The 21425-nt window shown below is 50.9% G+C and overlaps 3 protein-coding genes across 3 annotated transcripts; 1 reads left to right on the forward strand and 2 right to left on the reverse strand.

Moving 5' to 3' along the window:
• Positions 1–392: 392 nt before the first annotated feature.
• NECHADRAFT_88609 (uncharacterized protein) lies at positions 393–1119 on the reverse strand (the record flags this gene model as incomplete). Its single annotated transcript, XM_003044172.1, has 2 exons — positions 393–479; positions 553–1119. 2 exons carry the CDS (start codon positions 1117–1119, stop codon positions 393–395), a joined length of 654 nt encoding a protein of 217 aa, XP_003044218.1.
• A 13473-nt stretch (positions 1120–14592) lies between these two features.
• NECHADRAFT_88613 (uncharacterized protein) lies at positions 14593–17271 on the forward strand (the record flags this gene model as incomplete). Its single annotated transcript, XM_003044122.1, has 4 exons — positions 14593–15687; positions 15755–15983; positions 16030–17065; positions 17166–17271. 4 exons carry the CDS (start codon positions 14593–14595, stop codon positions 17269–17271), a joined length of 2466 nt encoding a protein of 821 aa, XP_003044168.1.
• Positions 17272–17371: 100 nt separating this feature from the next.
• NECHADRAFT_88614 (uncharacterized protein) lies at positions 17372–18224 on the reverse strand (the record flags this gene model as incomplete). The annotated part of the gene is made up of 2 exons (XM_003044173.1): positions 17372–18151; positions 18207–18224. 2 exons carry the CDS (start codon positions 18222–18224, stop codon positions 17372–17374), a joined length of 798 nt encoding a protein of 265 aa, XP_003044219.1.
• Positions 18225–21425: the final 3201 nt, after the last annotated feature.

The raw sequence follows: 21425 nt of genomic DNA on the forward strand, positions 1-21425 counted from the left end.
CATATGGAAATGCATAGAGCCTTTATCGCTTACGGGGGACCAAGCCATAATTATTACTACCTACCTGCCACATTCAGCTGGGGATTTTGACTGCGTTGAAGCTCTTCCTTTCTAACTCAATGAATGACTGAAGTTGGTCTGGTATCCTTCCTTGGATAGGGTCGTATTTGCCAGCTGTGATGGGGTGTTCCTCACGATCTGTTTCATCTAAGTCTGATACCGTAGGTCACACAACTCGTGTGTCAGAGCAGCCTTAGTGATACGATGTGACATTACCCGTAACTCAGGAACGCCATTGGTTATCACTAGTAGCAAACAATCAAGTTGAGAAGCGTAAGATTTTATTAAGCCCTACGTCTCTATATAGATCGTGGTCTAACTTGGACTACTATTTAGCCCTCTTTATGCGCAACACGCTTTGCATGTTCGGGATTAATTACTACAATGGGGTCCTTAAAGTCTACCCAACCGAGCATTGGCTACAGGTGGGTGGGTTAGCATGTGATCATGCATCGGTCAATTACAGTCAAGCAGTCCGAGTGTCAATCATACCTCACTGGTCGCATAGCCCATCAACTTCTGAATGCGAAGTGTCAGGGTCTTGGCAATCTCCAAGGGAACGGCGAGATACTGGTTCTCTTCCTGGCGCAACCAGCCGCGGGTCATGAAGCAGCTGAAGACCGGACGCTCCTCATCTTGAGTGGTGTTGGCGCTGCCCCCGTAATAGCAGCTTGCCAACATGATGAAGCCGTCTCCAGGGTTTAGCTCGGCATACTGCACGAAAGACTCATCGGGCGGCTGCAGCGTGGACTCGAGGTGACTCCCGGGGATGAAACGTGGGGCACCATTGGCTTTGGTAGTCTTGGTACCCGCAACAAAGAAGCCTATGCCGTACTCGCATGCATTAGTCTGATCGGGGTACTTGTCGATGCGAGGGCGATCCGCGTAGTAGATGTCGTCGTCTCGGTGGAGTGGCTGGTTATAGCTGTTGCCGGGTCGGACGGAGAATGCGATGGTGTTGTTCACCTGAGGTGGTGACACATTCAGCACATCTCGGTTGCCGTAGTATGGATACGACTTGGTTGTGAGGAACTTTTCGCAGACGGCTTGATATACCATCCAGGACCACCTAATGGATAACCAAAATTTCGCTCCGCCCACACAAAATCCAAATTTTAATGCGTGCACAAAAGACCAGGTCGTCAATTAAAAAGCGAAGCCTTGGAGAGAGACTCTAGAAAATTGATCAATTTTTACTCTCTGCGTGGTTTTTTGACCTCCCGACCGCTCCGTGTGCGCTGGCAGTGCTTTGTTACGACCCTAAAGTCGTCACTTTCATCCTCTGATCTGACACCCACCTCAATCACCGACTCGACCTCCTCATCCACATCCACCTCGATTTCTGCCTCCTTTGAGTCAAGAAGAGCTTCTCCAGCCGCTAGAGCCTCCGCCAGAGCCATGAATCGTCGGTTCGGGTTCGGTACCGCCTTTCTTTTCTTCCCTCGCCGCAGCTGGGACACCTGCTCCTCTAGCCCAGTAATCCGCGCATTCTGAACGGCCACCTTCATCTCTAAAGCTTCCAGCCTCTTCGCGATCTTACTGTACTTCTGCCTGGTTGGACGACTTCGGTGTTTGGCCAAATCTCTCACCTGGCGGCTCGTTTTCGGCGTATCATCTGAGTGCAACTGAGGAGGGCTCGGCGTCTTGAACCGTTCTAGTACTTTTTCTTTGTCCGGTTGAATTTCCGGGTGTGCTAGAGCTTTGCGACGGTTTATCGGCCAATTTCCAGTAAACCTCCAGCCAAATAGGATAATCTCTTTCCTCATGCCTGCCTCCCTGGCTTTCGCGTACGCCCGAATAAAGTTGACTTTATCAACCGGCGCAGAATCGGTCAAACTAGCCAGCTTTTGGAGTTCTTTCCGATACGCACCTTTGATGACATTAAAAATTCCATTATCTGGCGGTTGCAAACCATGAGAACAATGTGCTGGTAGGTAACAGCAGTAGACGTTGTTCAGAAAGCACGTGGCCATCCACTCATCCTGACTGCTCGTTAGCGACCCTATAGCAGGTGACTCTGTGGCGAAAACACCAAAATTCTCACCTGCGCATGGCTCCCGTGACCGTCAAGGATAATAAGTCTCGCATCCGATGCATCACGAGGCTCCGTTTGAGGTAGATAGACGTCTTTCAGCCACTCGAGAGCTATATGGTCATCGGTCCAGCCGTTCGGTGATGTGATGTAGTGCCCGTCTGCTATCAACTCGAATTCCTTAAGGAACCACTGCTTCTGCAGCTCTTTTCCTTTGAAGATAATTCCTGGTTTTAAAGCACGGCCAGTTGTGTTGAAATATAAGACCCAACAGGCTCCTAGGTCCTAACCCTTTTTGTTTCAACAAGTTGCGGTGATAGCCTCAATAAACGAGGTCCACGCGCGCGACTGAACGCCCTTCAACAACGCCTTCTTCTTCGGGTCAGAGCTCCCGATTACGAGGCTATCCAGGCCTTATGGACAACCAATTAGTTATACCCTATAAAACCCCATAGAGAACTTGTGGAGGACTTACCGAAACCCGCCATTATGCCACCCTCGTCTACGTTAACCGTGTTCTCGGGCTTGATCCAGCCGTACTCGTTCTCCCGGATATCGAAGTACCAATTGACCGCCTTCGGCGTAAACCCGTCAAATCTGGCGGCTTCCTGACGTCTTCCCAGCTTGGTAGATAGTTGTAGGTGACGTTTGACAAACCTGGTGGTCCAGTGCTTGCCCAGAGGCTTGTTATCGCCTTGTTGTTTGAGGATGGCCTCGACACAGGCGTGGAGTTGGCTGTGCGAGGGAGCATATCCCAGAGACTCTTGTCGCAGCACCCAACGGACGAGAGTCTCCTCCTGGCTCTTGGAAATACGCTGCTGGGCATGGATACGTTCCTTCCTGCTCGCCTGACCGGAGAGTCGTCTATAAATGGTCGATCGAGGCACTCCACGTTTCTGGGCCGCCTCAGTCGGCGATAGGCCTCTATCAGTAATATCTAGTATAGCCTCAGCTACGTCGTCTTCGGTATAATCACCCCGAACCATTGTTGCAGGAGTTCCACGAGTAAATTTGGTGATATGCCTACTTGAGTGGATGTAGTCGCGTAGATTAGATGAGGTGAAAATGAAAAATTTTTAAAGGGTTAGAGAACTAAGCCATGCCGCGGAACGGGGAAAAAGCAACCCGATATAAAATTTCCATGGAAAAAGCAATATAGTACATGTCTTAGTTTATGAGTATCTTCATTCTCGGCCAAATGCGGTGTCATTAAAAATTCGGATTTTTTATGGGAAGATTGAAATTTTGGTGGTCCATTAAGTGGGGGTGTCCATTTAGTGGTCGTGGATGGTAGCTGCCGAGAGACCTTTGGAAGCGGCCTCAGCTATATGTTGCTTGAACCTGAGCTTCGTATCCATAACCACTCCCAAGATCTTGACCTTCTGCTTCGGCTCGACTTCCTCACCTTTGATCATGAACGGCGCATCACTGGTGCGTTCAGCGACGCGTGTGAAGTGGATGATAGCCGTCTTGTCACATTCAAACGTCGCTCCACTGCGTCTCTCCCATGCTAGTGCTCGGTCAATGATGGCCTGTATGCCGTCCTTGTTCGCCTCCGCCGTCGGCCCTGTGACCCAGGCTGAGTAGTCGTCAACGAACGCGATCGAGCCTCCTTTCGAGTCGATCCTGCTCTGCACTAGGTCTGCGTTGAAGAAGAGGAAGAGCACAGGCGACAGTGGCGACCCTTGTGGAAGGCCGGCCTGTGGCAGCTCCCGTCGCTCAGAAGTGTAGCCGTTCACCACGATGGTGGCCGTGCGGTTCGAGCAAAACGCATCTATCCACTTCACAAGCCCCTTGGGGATGCCTCTTGCTTCGAGTCTTTGCAGCAATCTGTCCTTGAACACCCCGTTGTAGGCACCCTTGTAGACTGGTCGAAGGTGTTCATGCAGTAACCAAGTCTGGCCACCGCCAAGGAAAAAAAGGGGGGGAAGAAAGGGCCATCCGAGCGAGGAGTCAGGCAATAGATCCTGTGACGAAAGTGGAACAAAGCCGCCTCCCACTTCGTCTGTTACTTCAGAAGTTACAGTAATATACCCCAGTGCCATTTAACACATCCCAAATCCCAAGGCGTCGCAGGTATGGTTCGATCACACGACCATCAAGATCGCCCCGAGACCTCCGATAGCAGCCAAGACACGGAATTGCGCATTCCTTCCGGCGCCAGCGGCAGTGACATGAGGGGGCAACGAAGTGGTGGCTATGATGCTGTTGGATGCAGGAGTCGTGGTGGAAATGGCATTAGTCGTAATCACGGACAGGGCATCAGTCGAAATGATGGGCTCTGCCTCCGATGTTGCCTTATCGGTGGCAGCAGGTTCGAGAGGGTTCGTCGACGTGCTGGGCTCTTCCTTAGCCGGCGGCGGAATGACACTCAAGGTTGCCGTGGCGCCGCATTCCTCGATAGAGTTTTCATCCGGGCAGCAACCAGCGTCGGTGCAGCAGTAACCCGCGGGGCAGAAGGCTAAAAACATAGGTTAGTTACTTCAAAACGCAGAATACTTCCTCAGGTTAGGGGGCTAACATCCATCGGAGCAGCAAGTATCTCCTCTGCCAGGGTTGTAGCAGGTAGGGAAATTAATACACTCGACAAATCCAAGACCACAAGATCTCTCGCATGTGTAGGGTGCGGGAATCGGTTCACAGGAGTCAACCTGTCGCTCCATGACTCCCTTCAACGCCAAGAACGCCGATGATCGTCCGGCCACCAGGGGAATGTGTGCGGAGGCTGTCCCGACGAAGACGAGAGTGGCTAGGAGCTGCATCTTGGAAAACGAAAGTACGCAAGCATGAAACAGGTAAAGTGAGTAGATGATTTCATAGTGGATGCGTGCGTTGGAATGAGTGTTCTGGGACCGAAACAAACATGATTTCTGAGAACTGTAGAGCTCTCCATCTGGGATATATATAATCTCTAATCACGGCAGGCTTTGGCATTCTCAGGGCTCCACGCATCCATTCTGGATGAGCTGACTCGTCGACATCGGAGGTTGACTGGGCTGATATCCTAACCTTGAAATTTTGCTGAACAGCAGCGCTACGAGGCGGGCATATTAACATTACAGGACATGCTTCGATTGGCGACATCACAGTCTCCGCATGGCCCTGTAGATATCCCCTAGAGGTATAGGAGTAAGATTGCGGGGTTGCACTATTACTCGATGAAAATTCCTGTACAATCAATGGCTATGACGATGGGCTGAGACAAAGCGTTTCAAGGTTGCGCGAAAGCAAGGGTGTCGGCAGATGATTCCTTGTCTCCTGAGTTGCTCCGTAATCCTTGCAGGCTGTTGTAGGAACCGGGGAAATTGTTCCAACCACCCGCAGTCATAGTACTGGTCAAGTTAAATTTAGTCTTAGTGCTTGAATCCAAGGAAGGAAATTGGGACGCTGATTGCCTCTCAGCTCTCATGTCTCGAGTCATTTTGGGTACCACCCAAATTATACAGTGGCCGGCAAAAAGATATGAAGCTTTTTTGCTGTACCGACCCCACCTAGCCTAGCCCGTTTTGGCCGGCTCTTTCAGTGCCGCTTTCACAACCGCTTTTCCTCCTTTCAACACGACATCACGATGCCTCGCGGCAAAGAACTATCGCCGTCGTTACGGTCGCGCCTTTGCGAGCTACGAAAGCAAGACTATACGTTTAAGCAGATCCAAAAAATACACCCAGAAGTCCCTCTTGGCACGATCAAAACCACGATTTATCGCGAAGAAAAACGCGGTGCCGAAAACCACTCTGTGCCGCGCCCGGGGGCCCCACGAAAGCTCACAGAAGAGCAACGCGATCAGATATATGGTGCTATCACAACCAACCCTAACCTTACGCACCGAGACCTCCTCGAATCTGTCGATAAAGTCGTTAAAGAACGTTCCTTACGATACCTCCTTCGCGAGATGGATAAGAGGAAGTAGCTAAAAAAAAAAAAACGCGTCGCCTTAACGCCGCTCCAAGCCCAGAAGAGGCTTCAATGGGCACATCGCTATGAGCAGCTGGATTGGAGCCGTGTCAAGTGGAGCGATGAGTGTATGGTTTGCCGCGGTCAAGGGATAAGACCTGAATGGAGGTTTCTTCGACCTTCTGAGCAGATTGAGCAGGGCGACGTTATGGAAGCTGGGGGACAAGGCGCCGTACGGCAGGTGTTCTGGGCCGCCTTTGGTCGAAGATGCCGTACGCCTCCCGTGCCTCTCGTCGGCAATATTAACGCTATAGGTATCTACAATCTCTATAACTTCATTTTGCCATGGTTCGTCCAACGAGGCGATATCTTCATGCATGACAATGCCTCGGTTCACACAGCCCAGATCGTTAAGAGTCTTCTTGAGGACCTCGGTATCGAGGTTATGAACTGGCCGCCTTTCTCGCCGGACCTGAACCCTATCGAGAACCTGTGGGCCCTGATGAAAGCAGAGATCTACAGTGTTGCTAATAATATGGCAATAAAGTAGTATATTGCAATATAACCCATATGATATGGACTTTCTCATATTGTGACAATATGATATGAAGTTGTTGAAATTGTGGCAATATAATATGAGGATGTCCATATTGGCAATATATTATTTATATTGGGTTGTCGGTCCTGGGGCGAAATTGCCTCTTGACAGTAGCCGGGCATGCCTTACCCTATACCCGCGGCAGGGATACTTGGCATTTTATTGGCGAGCATTCACCTCAACACGCGTCTTTATTGACATTCAGTCCTAACACGCGACCACGCGTTTCTTCCACGCGTCAGGGGACGTACGATTGGTACGGACCATGTTGGGCTGGGCCTACCGGTGGTTACCTATCGACATTGGCCATCGTCACCTCTGCCCATTTTCTTTATCACTGTCGAGCCTAGACGGACTTACCGCCATGCCTCAACAACGCCTCTCATTTGTAAAATGGTCACAACGAAGAGAGTCGCCAATTTCAGTTGACTTTTCGGAGTTTTCCAGCCAGCAGTTACATGGCCTAGACGAAAGCCAAACCTCCAAATCTCGACCTTGCACAGCCTCTACAACCTCCTCCACCAAGCCCAGAACATCATGGATCTTCTCTCATATGCCAGACGAGGAGATAGAGACGAGATACTACAATCAGCGGACCGGAAAAGAAGAGTGGCGCTGCAAACATTGTAACAGAACCTATGCCTGTTCTGGGGGTACTGCGGCTCCTGCAAAACATCTTATGGACCCTCCTCCTGAAGGCCACGGTCTGCCAAAAGGAGTCCCGCGAACAGCTAAGGTGACAACGATACGAACGCTTCTCGAACAAGCTCGTGCTACAGCAGAAGAAAATGCCCGCAAACGCCGTCGGCTCAACGATCAATCCGGAGATTCAATCGACCCTGACCAGCTCGAAGTGTTGTACGTGAGGTTTATTACGGCCTGCTCTCTCCCATTTCGGCTTGTGGAATGCCCAGAGTTCCGGGCACTCTTGGCCTACATCAATGACGATATCGATACTTGGCTTCCAGATACGCACGAGACCATTAGGAAATGGATCATGCGGCAGTATGAAGACCAGAAGGAGAAGGTCAAGCAGCGCATATAGTCGGCGAAGTCAAGAATTCACATCAGCTGCGACCTTTGGACTTCTCCTAACTCTTTGGCCATCTTGGGCGTAGTCGGCCACTATGTCACGGAAGACGGTCAGCTGGAACACCATATTTTGGCGTTGAAAGGCATCGACAGTGAGCACGACGGTTCTCACCTCGCTGCGGCCATTTTGGAAGTGGTTGACGAATGGGGCTTTGCTTCAAAACTCGGATATTTCGTGATGGACAATGCTGGCAATAACGACACAATGATGAGATCCCTTTCGCTTGGTCAGTACAACTCACCGTTTCCACTAACTGGTTCTAAGATCCCACAGGCCTCCTTCGCCGATATGACATCCGATACGATCCCAGAGTCCACCGACTCCGCTGCCAAGGTCATATCATCAATCTCGCTGCGAAAGCTTTCCTCTTTGTTACCGATAATGAGAAGCTCGAATGCGATGATCCAGGTCTGTATAATGTGACACTAAAGCATATTGAAGCGTGGCGGAAGAAGGGACCTCTTGGCAAGCTTCACAACTTCGTCGTTTACATCCAACGGAGTGTTCAGCGCAGCCAAAAGTTTCTTGCTATCAGCCATAACCGTAAGCTTGCGCGAGACAACGACACAAGATGGAGCTCGTGGTATACTATGTTGAGAGCGGCCTTGAATCTTCGAGACGCAATTGACGGCTATTTCAACAAATGGATGGAAGCAGATTGCGCTGGAGACGAGCTCTCTTCGGAGGACTGGACCATCTTGGAGAAGATCAAGTCCTTCTTAGAGAAGCTGAAGATGACGACCAAGGCTCTCGAGTCATCGTTTGCAACACTCGACAATGTCCTCCTGGCTATGGACTTCGTATTGGCACAATTCGAAGCCGGCAAGGAGGCGAATATCGACGATCCGGTGATGGCACCGATGTATAACTCGGGCTGGGCGAAGCTGGACAAGTATTATCGCCTTACTGATGAATCACCTGCCTACGTTGCAGCTATCGTGCTCCACCCTTAGCATAAATAGTACTATATCTAGGAGAACTGGAAAAAGGAGTGGGTTGAGTCGTCGAAGGAGTTGCTTGAGACGCTGTGGAACGAATATAAACCCGTGGAATCACCTCTTCTACTCTGCGAGGTCTTATCGGCGACCACGAACGAGTTCTTGAACTGGCGGAACAAGCGCCTGCAGCCGTCACTCATCACGGACGAATACGAGCGTTATTGCAAGTCTGAACGGGTTTATGGTTTTACGAGCGCCCTTGCATGGTGGCTAGAGGAGACGCAGCAGAAAAACTACCCGAGTCTAAGCAAGATGGCCGTGGATATATTGTCAATTCCTACAATGTCTGCGAAGCCCGAACGACTCTTCTCTGGGGCAAAGATAACGATTACAGACCGTCGAAATCGACTTGGGAGTGATGTGATTGAAGCATTGGAGTGCCTGAAGTCATGGGTTGGGATACGAGATTTTTAAGGTGACGAGATTTTCGATGAGGCAGTTGAATGATGGTCACGTGGAATATATTGGATATATTGTCACACTGCCAATATATTGGGTTCTTGGCAATACAATACAATATGGGTCCTGTTCATATTGGGTAATACAATATCGCCTCTTGACAATACGATATTATTGTGAGGGGGTCCATATTGCCAATATACGTATTGTTTATATTATTAGCAACACTGGAGATCTATCGGTTATATCCTGAACTCAACTACGCAGAGGATACAGTTCAAACCAAATACGCCTTGGTGAAAGCTGCGATAGAGGCTTGGGGTGAGATTGAGCCACGGGTCTTGAAGAACCTCTCTGATACGATGCCTAATAGGGTCGCCGCAGTAATTAAGGCAAAGGGCTGGTATACCAAGTATTAGATCTGTTCAATTAATGATGAAGAAGGTTGAAGTTGCAAACTTAAAGCAGCCAGATTATCATAGCTAATTTGGGTTAGGTGGTGTGGGTCGGTACAGCAAAAAAGCTTCATATCTTTTACCGGCCACTGTAAGCAGAGAAAAGCGCGTCTCAATGTGGCAACTATCCCTTCAATTGTGATAAGCCTCCCGCCAGGTCACTACAGGGGTGTCTGACCAATTAAAATGTGAGCATAAAAGATACATCTATTCTAACGTAAATTAGCCCGTGGTCTTTGTCCCAGCAATTCTTCTTGTTACAAAGTGCGACTTCGCGTTGATAATGATTGATGACGCGTCGCGAGGTTTCTCTGATGTACTAGTCATGGGACAGAGTTATGTGGGGCGAGTTACATCCGGGAGGCTTATCACAATTGAAGGGATATTGTAGTAGTGCTATATACAGAGGGAAGGTGGGGGGGTGAAAGTCGAGTCTTGACCGCGTGAGAGATGACGAGACACCTGCCGAGGCGAGCAATTGACTCCCCGTGAGGCAGTTGCAGGAGGGAAGAAAACCCCTCAGTGAACCTTCCGAGCCGGGAAGTGGGGTCTCATACGTTCACAGCCGGCTGTGAAAATAAGATTCGTTACGTTATGTAAGTCCAATCCGTATGTGAGTGAGCAAGAGATATACCTCTTCCATTTACAGAAATAGCTTCTATGTTCACAATTGAAGAGAGAGAGTGATGTGCTATATATATAGTAACAGCACAGAATACTCAGTATGGTCCGCAAGGTCAGCCCGTTAGTGAGTTTCCACGCCCATGGGGCGGATATCAAGTCGAACCAGAGTGGCATATTGGGTATCTACAGCAGCAGCTTCAGCAACGGCAACAGCGCCCCAATCCTAATGTAAATCCGATGTGGACTCGAGACCAACTATACAATATGGATCAATCCTATCGTCAACAGGGATATGCCGTTCCGGGCACAAGTTGGCCTTCCCAAGCTATGGGTATGACTACCTATCCATAGTTTGGCAGGGAAGGAAGTGATATCATAAGATAGCTCAATAAATACAGCACGGTGTTATTAATGCTGTGTTACGTTACCAAGCCTACTTGGCCCTACATGGGAACTCAGCTACAACCTCCTCAAATTAAGCCATCAGATTACCAATCCTATAGGTACTCAGAGTTTTGCCCTTTCTTTCTCATTCAAATGATATATTTTAATCACATTTCGTATCAACTTTGCAAACGTTAGCGGGGGGGCGTTCCCACTAGGCCCCTCCCCCCTGCTGTATAACATCTCTCTCAGCAGCATCCCAGATGTGTTGCATTCCTCGCCGCTGCAGGAAAGGCTTCTCTGCCATCTCTTTTCCTACATCCGCTTCAACTCGCTCGTTCTCAGCCCTATCCCAGTCAAGATAACTCATCTTCTCCTCCTTAGTCCACTGTCTCATACCGGATCCCCCCCTGCAATGGCTCCCCATTTGCTTATAGTCAATACACCATTCGAGCTCTGCGTTGCTATAGCGTGCCGGCAACCCCATAGCCTTCCGGTATTGTTGATTGGTCCTCAACCCTCCCCGGGGCACTGTAGCATACCAGACCTCTCGTGCTTCTTTGTACCGTTGGTAGATGGCACGCGGGTCATCAGCTCGTAATGTAGGAGCCGCAGTTGCTGGTGTAGGTGTTGGAGGAGATACTATATGAGTTGTTGTGTGTGTTGTTGTGTGCGTTGTTGTGTAGGCTATAGTCTCGGATACTATAGAGGTTCCTGACAGAGATGCAGGGGATACTGAGCGGGTTACAGAGCGAGTGGTTGTATGTGTTGTTGTATGCGTAGTTGTAGAGGCTTCAATAGGAGTCTGTACTGGATTTGTTGTTGTAGAGGATCCTGTTGGAGTCTCTACGAGATATTCGTAGCGCAAGGGGCACACCTTAGACCTTGATGTATGGCCCAGCTTGCCACATTTGGAACACTTTGGTGGCGCCTTTGGCCGTACTGCTTTCTCAATGGCTTCAAATGCACAACGCTCACGCTGTGTGCTTGTTGATGGAAGCTTTGGACTGGCTGCTAGGCGATCAAATTGCTTGCGAGGCTCAACAATAAGCCCGGGGGTTCCTGGGCGATGGAGAAGCCAGTGTGAGTGGATCTGCTCTAGCAGAAGGGGCTCATCGAGCTGTACCAATGGTTGAAGCATATGAGCACAAGGCAGACCAAGGGTCCTCGCAGTGACTCCTGTACATGCAGGATACTCTCTCAATAGTCGTTGCCGTTGAGCATCAAGTTGCCGCAGGGCTTCATGTGATAGCCAACCACGGATATTACTATACAACGGCCCAGATATATCAATTGGTGTGCTGACCTGCTGCTGAGCTTGGTTAACCTCGAGCTGGTTGAGCTGGTTCAACAGAACAAGCTTGATGATATTCCAGGCCCCAAAAAGGTCAACTTTCGAGGTCTTCATGTGAGATTTGACGAGCTGATGGATGCCCTCGGCCCGTGACGTAACGAATTGCTGGAAATGAAGGTGTTGATGAACCCAGGCCTTCAAAAACCTCTCCTTGTGGAGGTCTAGCCAAGTCTCCATGATGTAGCCAACCTCGTTGAGGTGGCTAGAGCTGTAGCGTTGCTTGAACTTCTCAAGCCTCTCCTTGTAGATATCCTCGGTCGTTGAGGCCACGATCTCATGCCAAGACTTGTAGAATGTATCCCACTCTTCCTGCCCTTGAGTATCGTCTTTCTCTCGAGTGAATCCGGGCTTGCAATAGCTTAAGACCGCTCTGTTGATATGCCATAGGCATAATAACAAAGGTGACTCAGGGAAGCAAGAGGGAGAAGAAAGAGCATTCATACAAGCAAGGCAGCGATCTGTGAGTATTACAGACGGAAGGGTTACCCCATAATGCTCATATATATACCGTAACCGTTCAAGAACCCAGATGAAGTCCCCTTCTTCCTCGCCACTGAGAAAGGCAAATGCAATACAGAAGGATCGTTGACAAGCATCAACACCAACTATATCGAGAAGAGGCATGCTGTACTTGTTGACCTTGTACGTACAGTCTAATATGAGCACTTCAGGGTATAACTTGAGGTATCTCAATGAGCTTGGATGTGCAAAAAACACTGATGTGACTCTGCTACTCTCATCAAGGCGTATCTGACTCCAGAAGCCTTCGTTCTCAAGCTCATTGGCAAGGGCATGCATGTTGCTTTGGCCTTTGGCAAGCTCCCGCTTCCCTTGTGCAATGCAATTGTAGATATCTTGCTGTGTAGCAAGTGTATCTGAGTTCAAGCGTAGATAGGATTGGATCTTCTTTGGCTCAATGCCGGCATCGGTGAGTCTGTGGACTGTTGATCTATCTGGGGATGATAGATGACGATGTGCTGGATGTGCTTGTTCACTGAAGCTTGGCTCGTGGTTATGTTGATGAAAACCAGGTCCGGGACGATGTGTGAGCTTCCAAATGGTCCCACACAGGCTTTCCTTTGCTGTGATAGAGAAGAGGCATCCTGTACGACGTGTTGTAGTCCTCCGTTTCCGTTTCTTCGTTGGCTTGGCCTTCGTTATCCCTGAACGGTCACACCCGTAGATAACCCCGGTTCTTCCATTGGGAGTCTTCCAAGAGGTCGTAACTGAAAAGGCATAGCCTCGAGGCGCTGCCCAAGCATTGATTGCGGTGACCAGTTCCTGCCGTGAGCTATATTGACCTTCAGGAGGCATAGCATCATCAGGGAAGGCAGTGGGGACGCCAATTGGGTTCATAGTAGCTGAAAGAAGGCGCGGCACGTTGAATTGATGTCACAGAAGCTGTTGATCGTTGAATTGGGGCCCTAATTTGCACCAATTTGCAGTATGTTACCCCTTTTTTGGGCTTACATTTACCTCAGCAAGCTCAGACCATTTTGCTCGTCCAAGGCGCCGGACGGGACTATACCTAATCGGTAAAGTCACCTGACGTCTTCGAGCAAATGGTCTGAGGATTCTGTCAATGGCACGCACTGACTCTTCGATAATTTTCGACGATTTTCGTGACTCTGAAGTATCGCAGCCCCCCATATTTCATCAGTAGCCCCCTCGCAACAAGTCACATTTGTCTTCAATTTCACTGGGCTGTATAAAAAAGTGTGCTCTGTCCAGGGATCTTCTTTGTTCGGTAATTTGCCTTCTGTATCTTGCCGAAAACTCGAATTTGTGGTGAATCGAGACTTCGACAAAATCATCAATCTGGGCACTCTTCCGCCAGGTATCCCGCGTAGTTTAGAGAAATACTATCCAAAATTAGTAAAATACAATTGAGCATTGTATAAAGATTCCTCCAATGAAGGTATAACTGTCTATCCTGTCGTCAGGCGCGTGTCCTATTCATCTTGACTCGGGCCCAAAATCATTGACAGGGTCCTCAGACCATTTGCTCGATGAGTCTGTCTAAATCACGTGGTCAGTCTTAACAGCCGCTAGACTCATCTTGGAAATGGTCTGAGCTCGCTGAGGTAAGCTTACATAACGAATCTTATTTTCACAGCCGGGTGTGCGTAAGTCACGTGATATTAAATTCACAGCCGGCTGTGAACGTATGAGACCCCCACCGTGTCGCGCTCCTTATGTAAGACGTAGCAAGGCTATGATTGGCGAAAACGAAAACGAACTCTACCCCCTGTAAAGCGGGGCACAAAAAAGAACTCTACTACAGTTCCAATAGTCATTGTACAGTAGGGAAGACAAGATTATAAGTCCTCGTATAGAGGGTATTATAAGGGCATGAAAGATGATGGTTTACATGGGAATATAGGGATTTTTTCGCAGCAGACTTGGAAGTCAAGATGAACAGTGCAAGGGGATGTCCCAGCCAAAAGAGTCTCAATTAAGCTAGGCTTGTGTGCTCCACAGGGTGTCGGTGTGGGTGGGTCAGATTGCTCCCTTCCATGACAAGGTGGCCCGGTTTCGTTTTCGCCCTTGAATGACAGGACCCCTCTCAACATCCCAAGCAACGATTCGACATCGTTCACTTTGCATACCTACATGTATCTCGTGCTCACTTGCCGGTAAACACGAAACTCACACACGGAAGACAATCGTGACGCTGATGGTCCAGAACACGCCCCAAGCCATGATCGGAATCCCATCTGGGCGCGATACGGAAGAGCTTCCTTCCGCTGCCGAGTTCGCCCAGGATCTCGACTATGACCTCGACTTCCAGGAGGACGATTTCTTTACCTGGATGCAGGAGCAAGTGGAGGACACTGATGCTACCTGGACCACTACAGACCTATTTCTGCCCACCTCTCCCTCAGAGACCCGCAGTCTCCAAGCCTCAGCCACCGATGTAGTTGGTGAGCCCTCTACGAGCACCACACCCATGGGCCAATTACAAACTCCGGCAGCCAGTGTACCGCCAAAATCTGGTCGTCGCTTTTCTACTCGGGTGGCAAAGATACTGAGGAACTGGTTCGCAGCCCATCAACAATATCCCTATGCCACCGCTGAAGATCTCGAGATGCTCCAGGACCAAACGGGTCTCAGCCGGCAGCAAGTAACCAACTGGCTCGTAAACGCCAGAAGGCGCTCTAAGCCGCCTTCTTCCCGGATTCAAGCCTCATATATCCGTGATGCTACTCAATCAACATCAACCGGACCTAATACCATCAATATCCCCCGACGACCCCCGACGCCTATGCCTTGTGAAGAAATGAGCCCCCTTCAGCGCTGGCAACACTCGCCACCCGAATGCGAACCCGCTACTGTCGCCAGCATCTCTCGTGCCGTGGCTGCCTCGCCTAAACTTGGGCCCTTCTCGCCAATATCCGGCAGATCTTCAGATAACGCCTCGTCGGTCAGTAGCGCGGGCAACTCCCATTCAAGTCGCGGATCTGGGTCTCACACCTCGGCCCATTCCTACAGCTCCGGAAGCTCGCTTAGGATCCTGGCGCGACATGCTGGTCGGAGAAGACGGCGAAGGGCGCCCAAGCGACAAGGCTACCCCCGGCCAAGTCTGTTCCACACGTACCACACGTACCAGTGTACATTTTGTCCAGAGACGTTCAAAACAAAGCATAACTGGACTCGGCATGAAAAGTCACTGCATCTCTCGCTCGAGAGATGGGTTTGCTCTCCAAACGGGGCTACTGCCATGCACCCCGAGCAAGGCATATCGTGTATCTACTGCAGACAGGCCGACCCGAACGAGCCGCACCTGAATGCGCGCGTGCATAGAACGTTCGCTTGAGGAGCGCACTTTCTATCGGAAGGACCACCTTCACCAGCACTTAAAGTTGGTACATGGTACCAAGTACATGGAGTGGCCGATGGACTCATGGAAAACCGACAACGCCGAGATCAGATCTCGATGCGGCTTCTGCGGAGAGGCTCTATCGTCCTGGGCCATACGAGTCGACCATCTCGCCGACCACTTTAAGAGTGAAAGCACAATGGCGGATTGGAAGGGCGATTGGGGATTTGACCATGACGTGAATGAAATGATCGAGAATGCTATACCACCTTGTGAGTAGCTGTTTCTGATATGATAATTCTCACAACTAACCGATAGACCTCATTCATTACGAGCAAACCTCGCCACTTCCCTTCTCTGTCACGCAAGGACCGGCCGGCACACCTACTAGTGCATATGAGCTCATCAAACTAGAGCTCGAGTGTTATATGTATGGCTACCTAGACGCACATGGGCGTTTGCCTTCGGATCACGAACTCCAGTGCGAGGGATGTTCCATTATTTTCGGTGCAAAAGTCGCCTCTGGCCATCCTGTCCCGCCAGCACCGTCATGGCTTCGAGACATCTTCACCAGTTCAACCGAGATTGTTCAACAGGCCCGGTTGCGCCCCATGGAGCAGGTCGCCAAGTCACGCATGAGCCAACTCAAAATCAATGGCAAGAGTGACATCTTTGAGGGTTGCGAGCTAGAGTCTCAACTATGCCGACTAGTTGCGATTCATAACATGATAGGCCTTCCGATGACAGACTATGAATTGCAGAAGGAGGCGGCTAATCTTCTTGATCGTATCGAATCTGACTCGCCCAACTCGTCTCAACTTTTCACCGGATTCTTGACGAGGCTCGTTTGGATGTCAAACAAGTGGCTTGCCCCCTTGCGTGATCGAGGACGACAATTCCCAGCCGAGAGCATAGCAGATGAGAATAATTCTCAGCCAGACTTGGCCACCGTCCATTCACCCAACAGGCCGGCCAATTCTGAGCTCGCTTCTGGGCAGCTGCAAGGGGGGTTGGCTGATCTGCTACAGCCTTCGGACTATTCCGGGACCCCTGTTCCATCTACAAAGGCGTCAGGTGTATCTCCCTCGCCGCTGCTGAGGCCAAAACATGGCAAGGGCATTGGCAACGCCTCAACTACTCATCGTGCGAGACCGCTCTCTACAACCCAAAACTCTTTCCATGGTAATACCCCATTCAGTTGGACGCTCTTCAACAACGATAGCAACAGCTACAGGCGTCTTGCGAGAGGTCTGTCACGATTTGTCATGACCACCATGTCGTCTAACAACCCTAGCAGCCATGTACCAACTGATGAGGAGCTGAAATATCAGGCACGTTGGATTTGGTATGGCGAGTGAGTACAAGCATCATTTTCTTGGATCACTTGAAATGCGGCCATTGCTGTTCATTCTCTTATTTCGCCCGTATCACAATCGCTAACAGTGTCTGCACAGCGATGACCCATGGAACCAAACTCCTGCTGACAATGCCGAATGGCTCCGTGACTTTAAACGTGACTGTGGCCTCATCGCCGATGATGGGCGGGACGTTGAGAGATAGATTATCAAACTCTTTATATATCAGCGACAAGACAACGGTTGATACTTCCGTCATATATTTAACCTGATCAACCAGCGCAGAGACTAGCAAGTCAAGTAAACTACTTGAGTTCCAGTCTCAAAGCATCATACTGAACGTATAGCGAGTCAGGCAACATTGCCGTCTCAACGCTTGAAGCATTGAAAGGCAGGCTCAAAACAAACTCGTTCTTCCCTGCTCGAAGCTTCGAGGACGGGAACACAAACTTGTGTTCCACATTCTGGCATGCAACAGCACTTCGCACAGCACAAGAACCGCTCTGCCAATAAGGAATCAGCCAGGTTGATTCGTAAGCCCCGTTGACGTTCACGGTCCACGGCAAGTCGTTGATCCCGCCCTTCACGGGAGTCCACTTTGCGTTTCCATTGGCGCTTCGCATGCCTGCGACCTGCACTGTGAATGTGGCAGTTCTAGCTCGCGGCTGATTCTTGTTCAAATCAAACGTGATAGTCCAGTTGTTCACGTTGTCGTAATACGGCTCCGAAAGTAGATGATTGCCCTTTGCTGGGAAAAATGACCAATGAACGTAGTTGAGATCCTTTGCTTCGTCGCTTTCACCCACGTGGAAGTTGACTCCCTTTGGAAACTCCTTTGGATAATCATACTTGTCCCAGTAGATTCGATATTGTTCCGGCTGAAGAGGCTTGGATGTATCAGGTGCGTACCCATGAAGATATTCCCCAGATGATTTGTCTGGTACACCGATCCGCCAAATCTCCTTACCTGCGCTCTCCTCGCGCCAGGTAAAACCCTTACTGTTGTGTGATCGTGAGATCTTGACATCGTCTTGAATGAACCAACCGAATACTCCGTCGGCGTATATGGTCACTCGGTAAGTTCCCTCCACAACTTGTGGGATGGTGAAACGCCCAGATTTGTCAACCTCAGCCCAGTACTGGAGTGACTTCAGACATGGCTATGAATATGCATGAATATATTCATATTCATATCCATGCCTTGAGGAACGAAGTGACGAGAGGTCTTATGCCGTTGCCCCTCAACTTAAGCCCTTCGCTCTGGTTGGCCTAGGAAAACCTCCCTTCTGATAGGTCAAAAATAACTACTCCTTTGAAAAAAACTTGGGAACTTTTTAAGCCGCCCCGGGGCCCTCATCTCTTCCCATTATACTCCTTACTCCTCACGTGTCTCCTTCCCTTGAGGCTTCATATATATATATACTCAACCCTTATATGTATATATATATATATTGTATATCACTATTCCACTCTTTCTTTATTAGAGTACTTTGATTTTATTGACTTCCTTTTATATTATCCTATCACTATATCCCGGTTTCATTCTAATTTATCATAGATGCATCGTCATCCATCCAGCCAGCTCAGAGCTGCCCTGATTGTCTCCTGGCTGAGGAGTTCCAGCCTAGCCTCTGCAGCCTCCATATTGGCAGGGATTCTATTACCGACTAGGTCCCTCTCTCGAGCTTTCGACACCAGCATGATCCCGTCTAGCGATGGACAGCGCGACAGCTGCACGTATAGACTGTATGGGTCACATTGGATGGGCACCACCTTACCATCGATGTTTGTCGTCCTGGTCCCGCGCAGCTCCAACGCCACCCGGCGCAGTGTCCTCCCTTGCACCTTATAGTCGGTGCATGCAAATGCTGGCGTGCACGGTAAACCCTTCCGGGTGACGTCGTGCTGCTGCCACGGCCGTTTCCGCTGGCACTCTATCCTGATGCTCATCGGCGTCAGCAAGATCGTCCCGGGCGGCATGTCGACGAACTGGAACTCTGCCGTCGTCTCAGAGGCTAAGAGGATCCCTGCCGGTGACCCGAAATGGAGTATGGTATCAGCCGAGACCTGGTATCCCGGAAATGCCTTGTCGACGATGACTTCCAAAGCCGTGTAGCTGGCCCCGTTGACGAGCTTGAGGCCCTGGTGCGTGTTTTGGTTGACGACGACGGGCATGCCCGGGACGAACATGAAGATGGCCGGCACGGGGATGGCGCTGTCGTCGCCATGGTTGAGCATCATGAGGGCCTCCTCCTCTGTCGGCCGACCGTCCTTCCACTTGTGATCGGATATGAAGATGCGCAGTGCTGCTTGGTGCTGCCGCTGGAAGGCCAGGGTGGCTTCCATGTTGAGGTTCCAGCGGTTCCTGTTGAGCGGCGTGACGACGGTGATGCCCGATTCCCATGGGATCCGCCTGCCTTCTTGGTAGCACCGGTCATTGAGGAGATCGACATCCGACTGGTCCTGGATTCCGAGCCGGATCCGCGTCAGCAGAGCTCGCAGTTCAGGGTCGCCGGCGGCGCGGACCTGTTCGTCCAGCATGATGACGGTAGCAAATCTCCTCCACAGGGCGTGAGCCTTGTCGTGTTGGTGTCTCTGCTCTACCTGGAACGAATCCTGTTCGAACCACGAGATGGCCGTACTGGGGAGCAGGATCGACCTCTCCTGCACGGGGCGGAACTGGTGGAAGTCGCCGCAGAAGAGAACTATGGGGATGCCTCTAAAGTCCTTCGGAGACCCCCGGAGCTTACACAGCTGCTCGTTCACCATCCAGAGAGTACGTGCCCCGAGCATGCTGACCTCGTCGATAATCAGGAGGTCCCTCTCCCGCCAGTCCGTCCGCGAAGGGCCGTCCACGTATCGATCAGCAGGCGTGCAGGATCCGATACCATCACTACCAGCGCCCCTGCCCCCGGCCATGCGTGATGTATCTTTGGAGAAGTTGCAGGCCGAGTGGATTGTGATGCCGTTGATGCGCGCTGCTGCAGTTCCCGAAGTTGCCGTCACCAGCAGGCGATTCGAGATCCTCTTGCTTGCGAAAAGCTCCACGAGAGCCTCAATGATCCGTGATTTCCCGGTGCCGCCCTCGCCGCCGACGAACTGGCACAGCTGAGGGGCAGGTTCACTGTCCGCGTCCTCGCTCCGGTGTACCAGGTCGAGCTGGCGGCAGATCAATAAAAAGGCGATTGATTGCTTTCTGTTGAGCGTGAAATGCTCTGCCAGCTGTCTCCCCGCCGCCAGGAAGGACGTTGATGGTCCAAGGCGGATGCCTATCGCAGGGCCAGCACCAAGGCTGCTCCCCTCAGGATCTGCAGCCGTCAGCTGGATGTCATGGTCCCCAAACCCGCTCATCACGCTGTTGACGGCTGCGCTGCGGCTGGTCGTGCTACTCTCGGGTAGACTCTGAACTCCCTGTATCATCTTGACCGCCTCCCTCGAAGCGCTCACCTGCTGTGACTTGATAGACCTCAACAGCCTCTGTGTTGGAACTTCGGCTCCAATGAACGGGCCTTCCGGCAGAGTCGCTGCCACCGTCCTCGTTTCTTGTTCGGACGTAATCCTGGCACGTAACTCAGCGGTTGAGCCCAACGCGGTATGCTGAAATTGGCAGAGCTGCTGCGTCATCGCCGAGAGCTCCCTCGAACCAGCCGTAATCTGATTTGCTCCACCGGCGCTCCTCAGAACGTCGACCAGCCGCGTGGTGTCTCCGATGTTGTCGCAGCGGTACGCGGCTGGCGCTTCATCTTCCCTGTCGCTCACGCCGCCATCCCCCAGCGCCGTCTCCCCAGCCGCGAGCTCGTCATTTGCGGAGGACGCAGCCCATTGTTTGGCATCGCGCTTTGCATCTTCCGCGGACCGTCGGAGCAGCTGGATGTTGTCTAATACGAACAAGAGCCTCTGGCTTAGCGTCCCCTTCTGCCTCATCCATATATCGTTGATGTCGCCAGATGATTCGGATATGAAGCACTCCCACGGCACGAACAGGGCCAGGTGCTGCACGGCGGCCCTAAAGTAATGAAATCAGTTAAAGTCAAGAAATATAAAAGGGATGGGGTATATATATAGTTATCGAGGTTTGATAGTGTTTGTGCTAATTATACGAACCTCCGGTGGCACGGCCCGTCGCCATTATCCCTGCGCTTCAGCATCACGAGCGACATATAGTCGTAGAGGCACAGGCCGCGAAGCACCGCCCCACGGTGAGGGTATGCGTCGAAGTAGGAGATTCTCTGGCCTGCCTGCTCCACGAGCACGGCATCATTCATTGGATCGCCGTCCGCAACCTCCTCACCGCTCGTATGGCGAAGATAAGACCATCGTCGGAAAACGCGCCAGTATAGCACGGACACGTTCGCGAAC

This window comes from Fusarium vanettenii (assembly GCF_000151355.1).
Source record: "Fusarium vanettenii 77-13-4 chromosome 14 genomic scaffold NECHAsca_24_chr14_5_0, whole genome shotgun sequence".
NCBI lineage: Eukaryota > Fungi > Ascomycota > Sordariomycetes > Hypocreales > Nectriaceae > Fusarium > Fusarium vanettenii.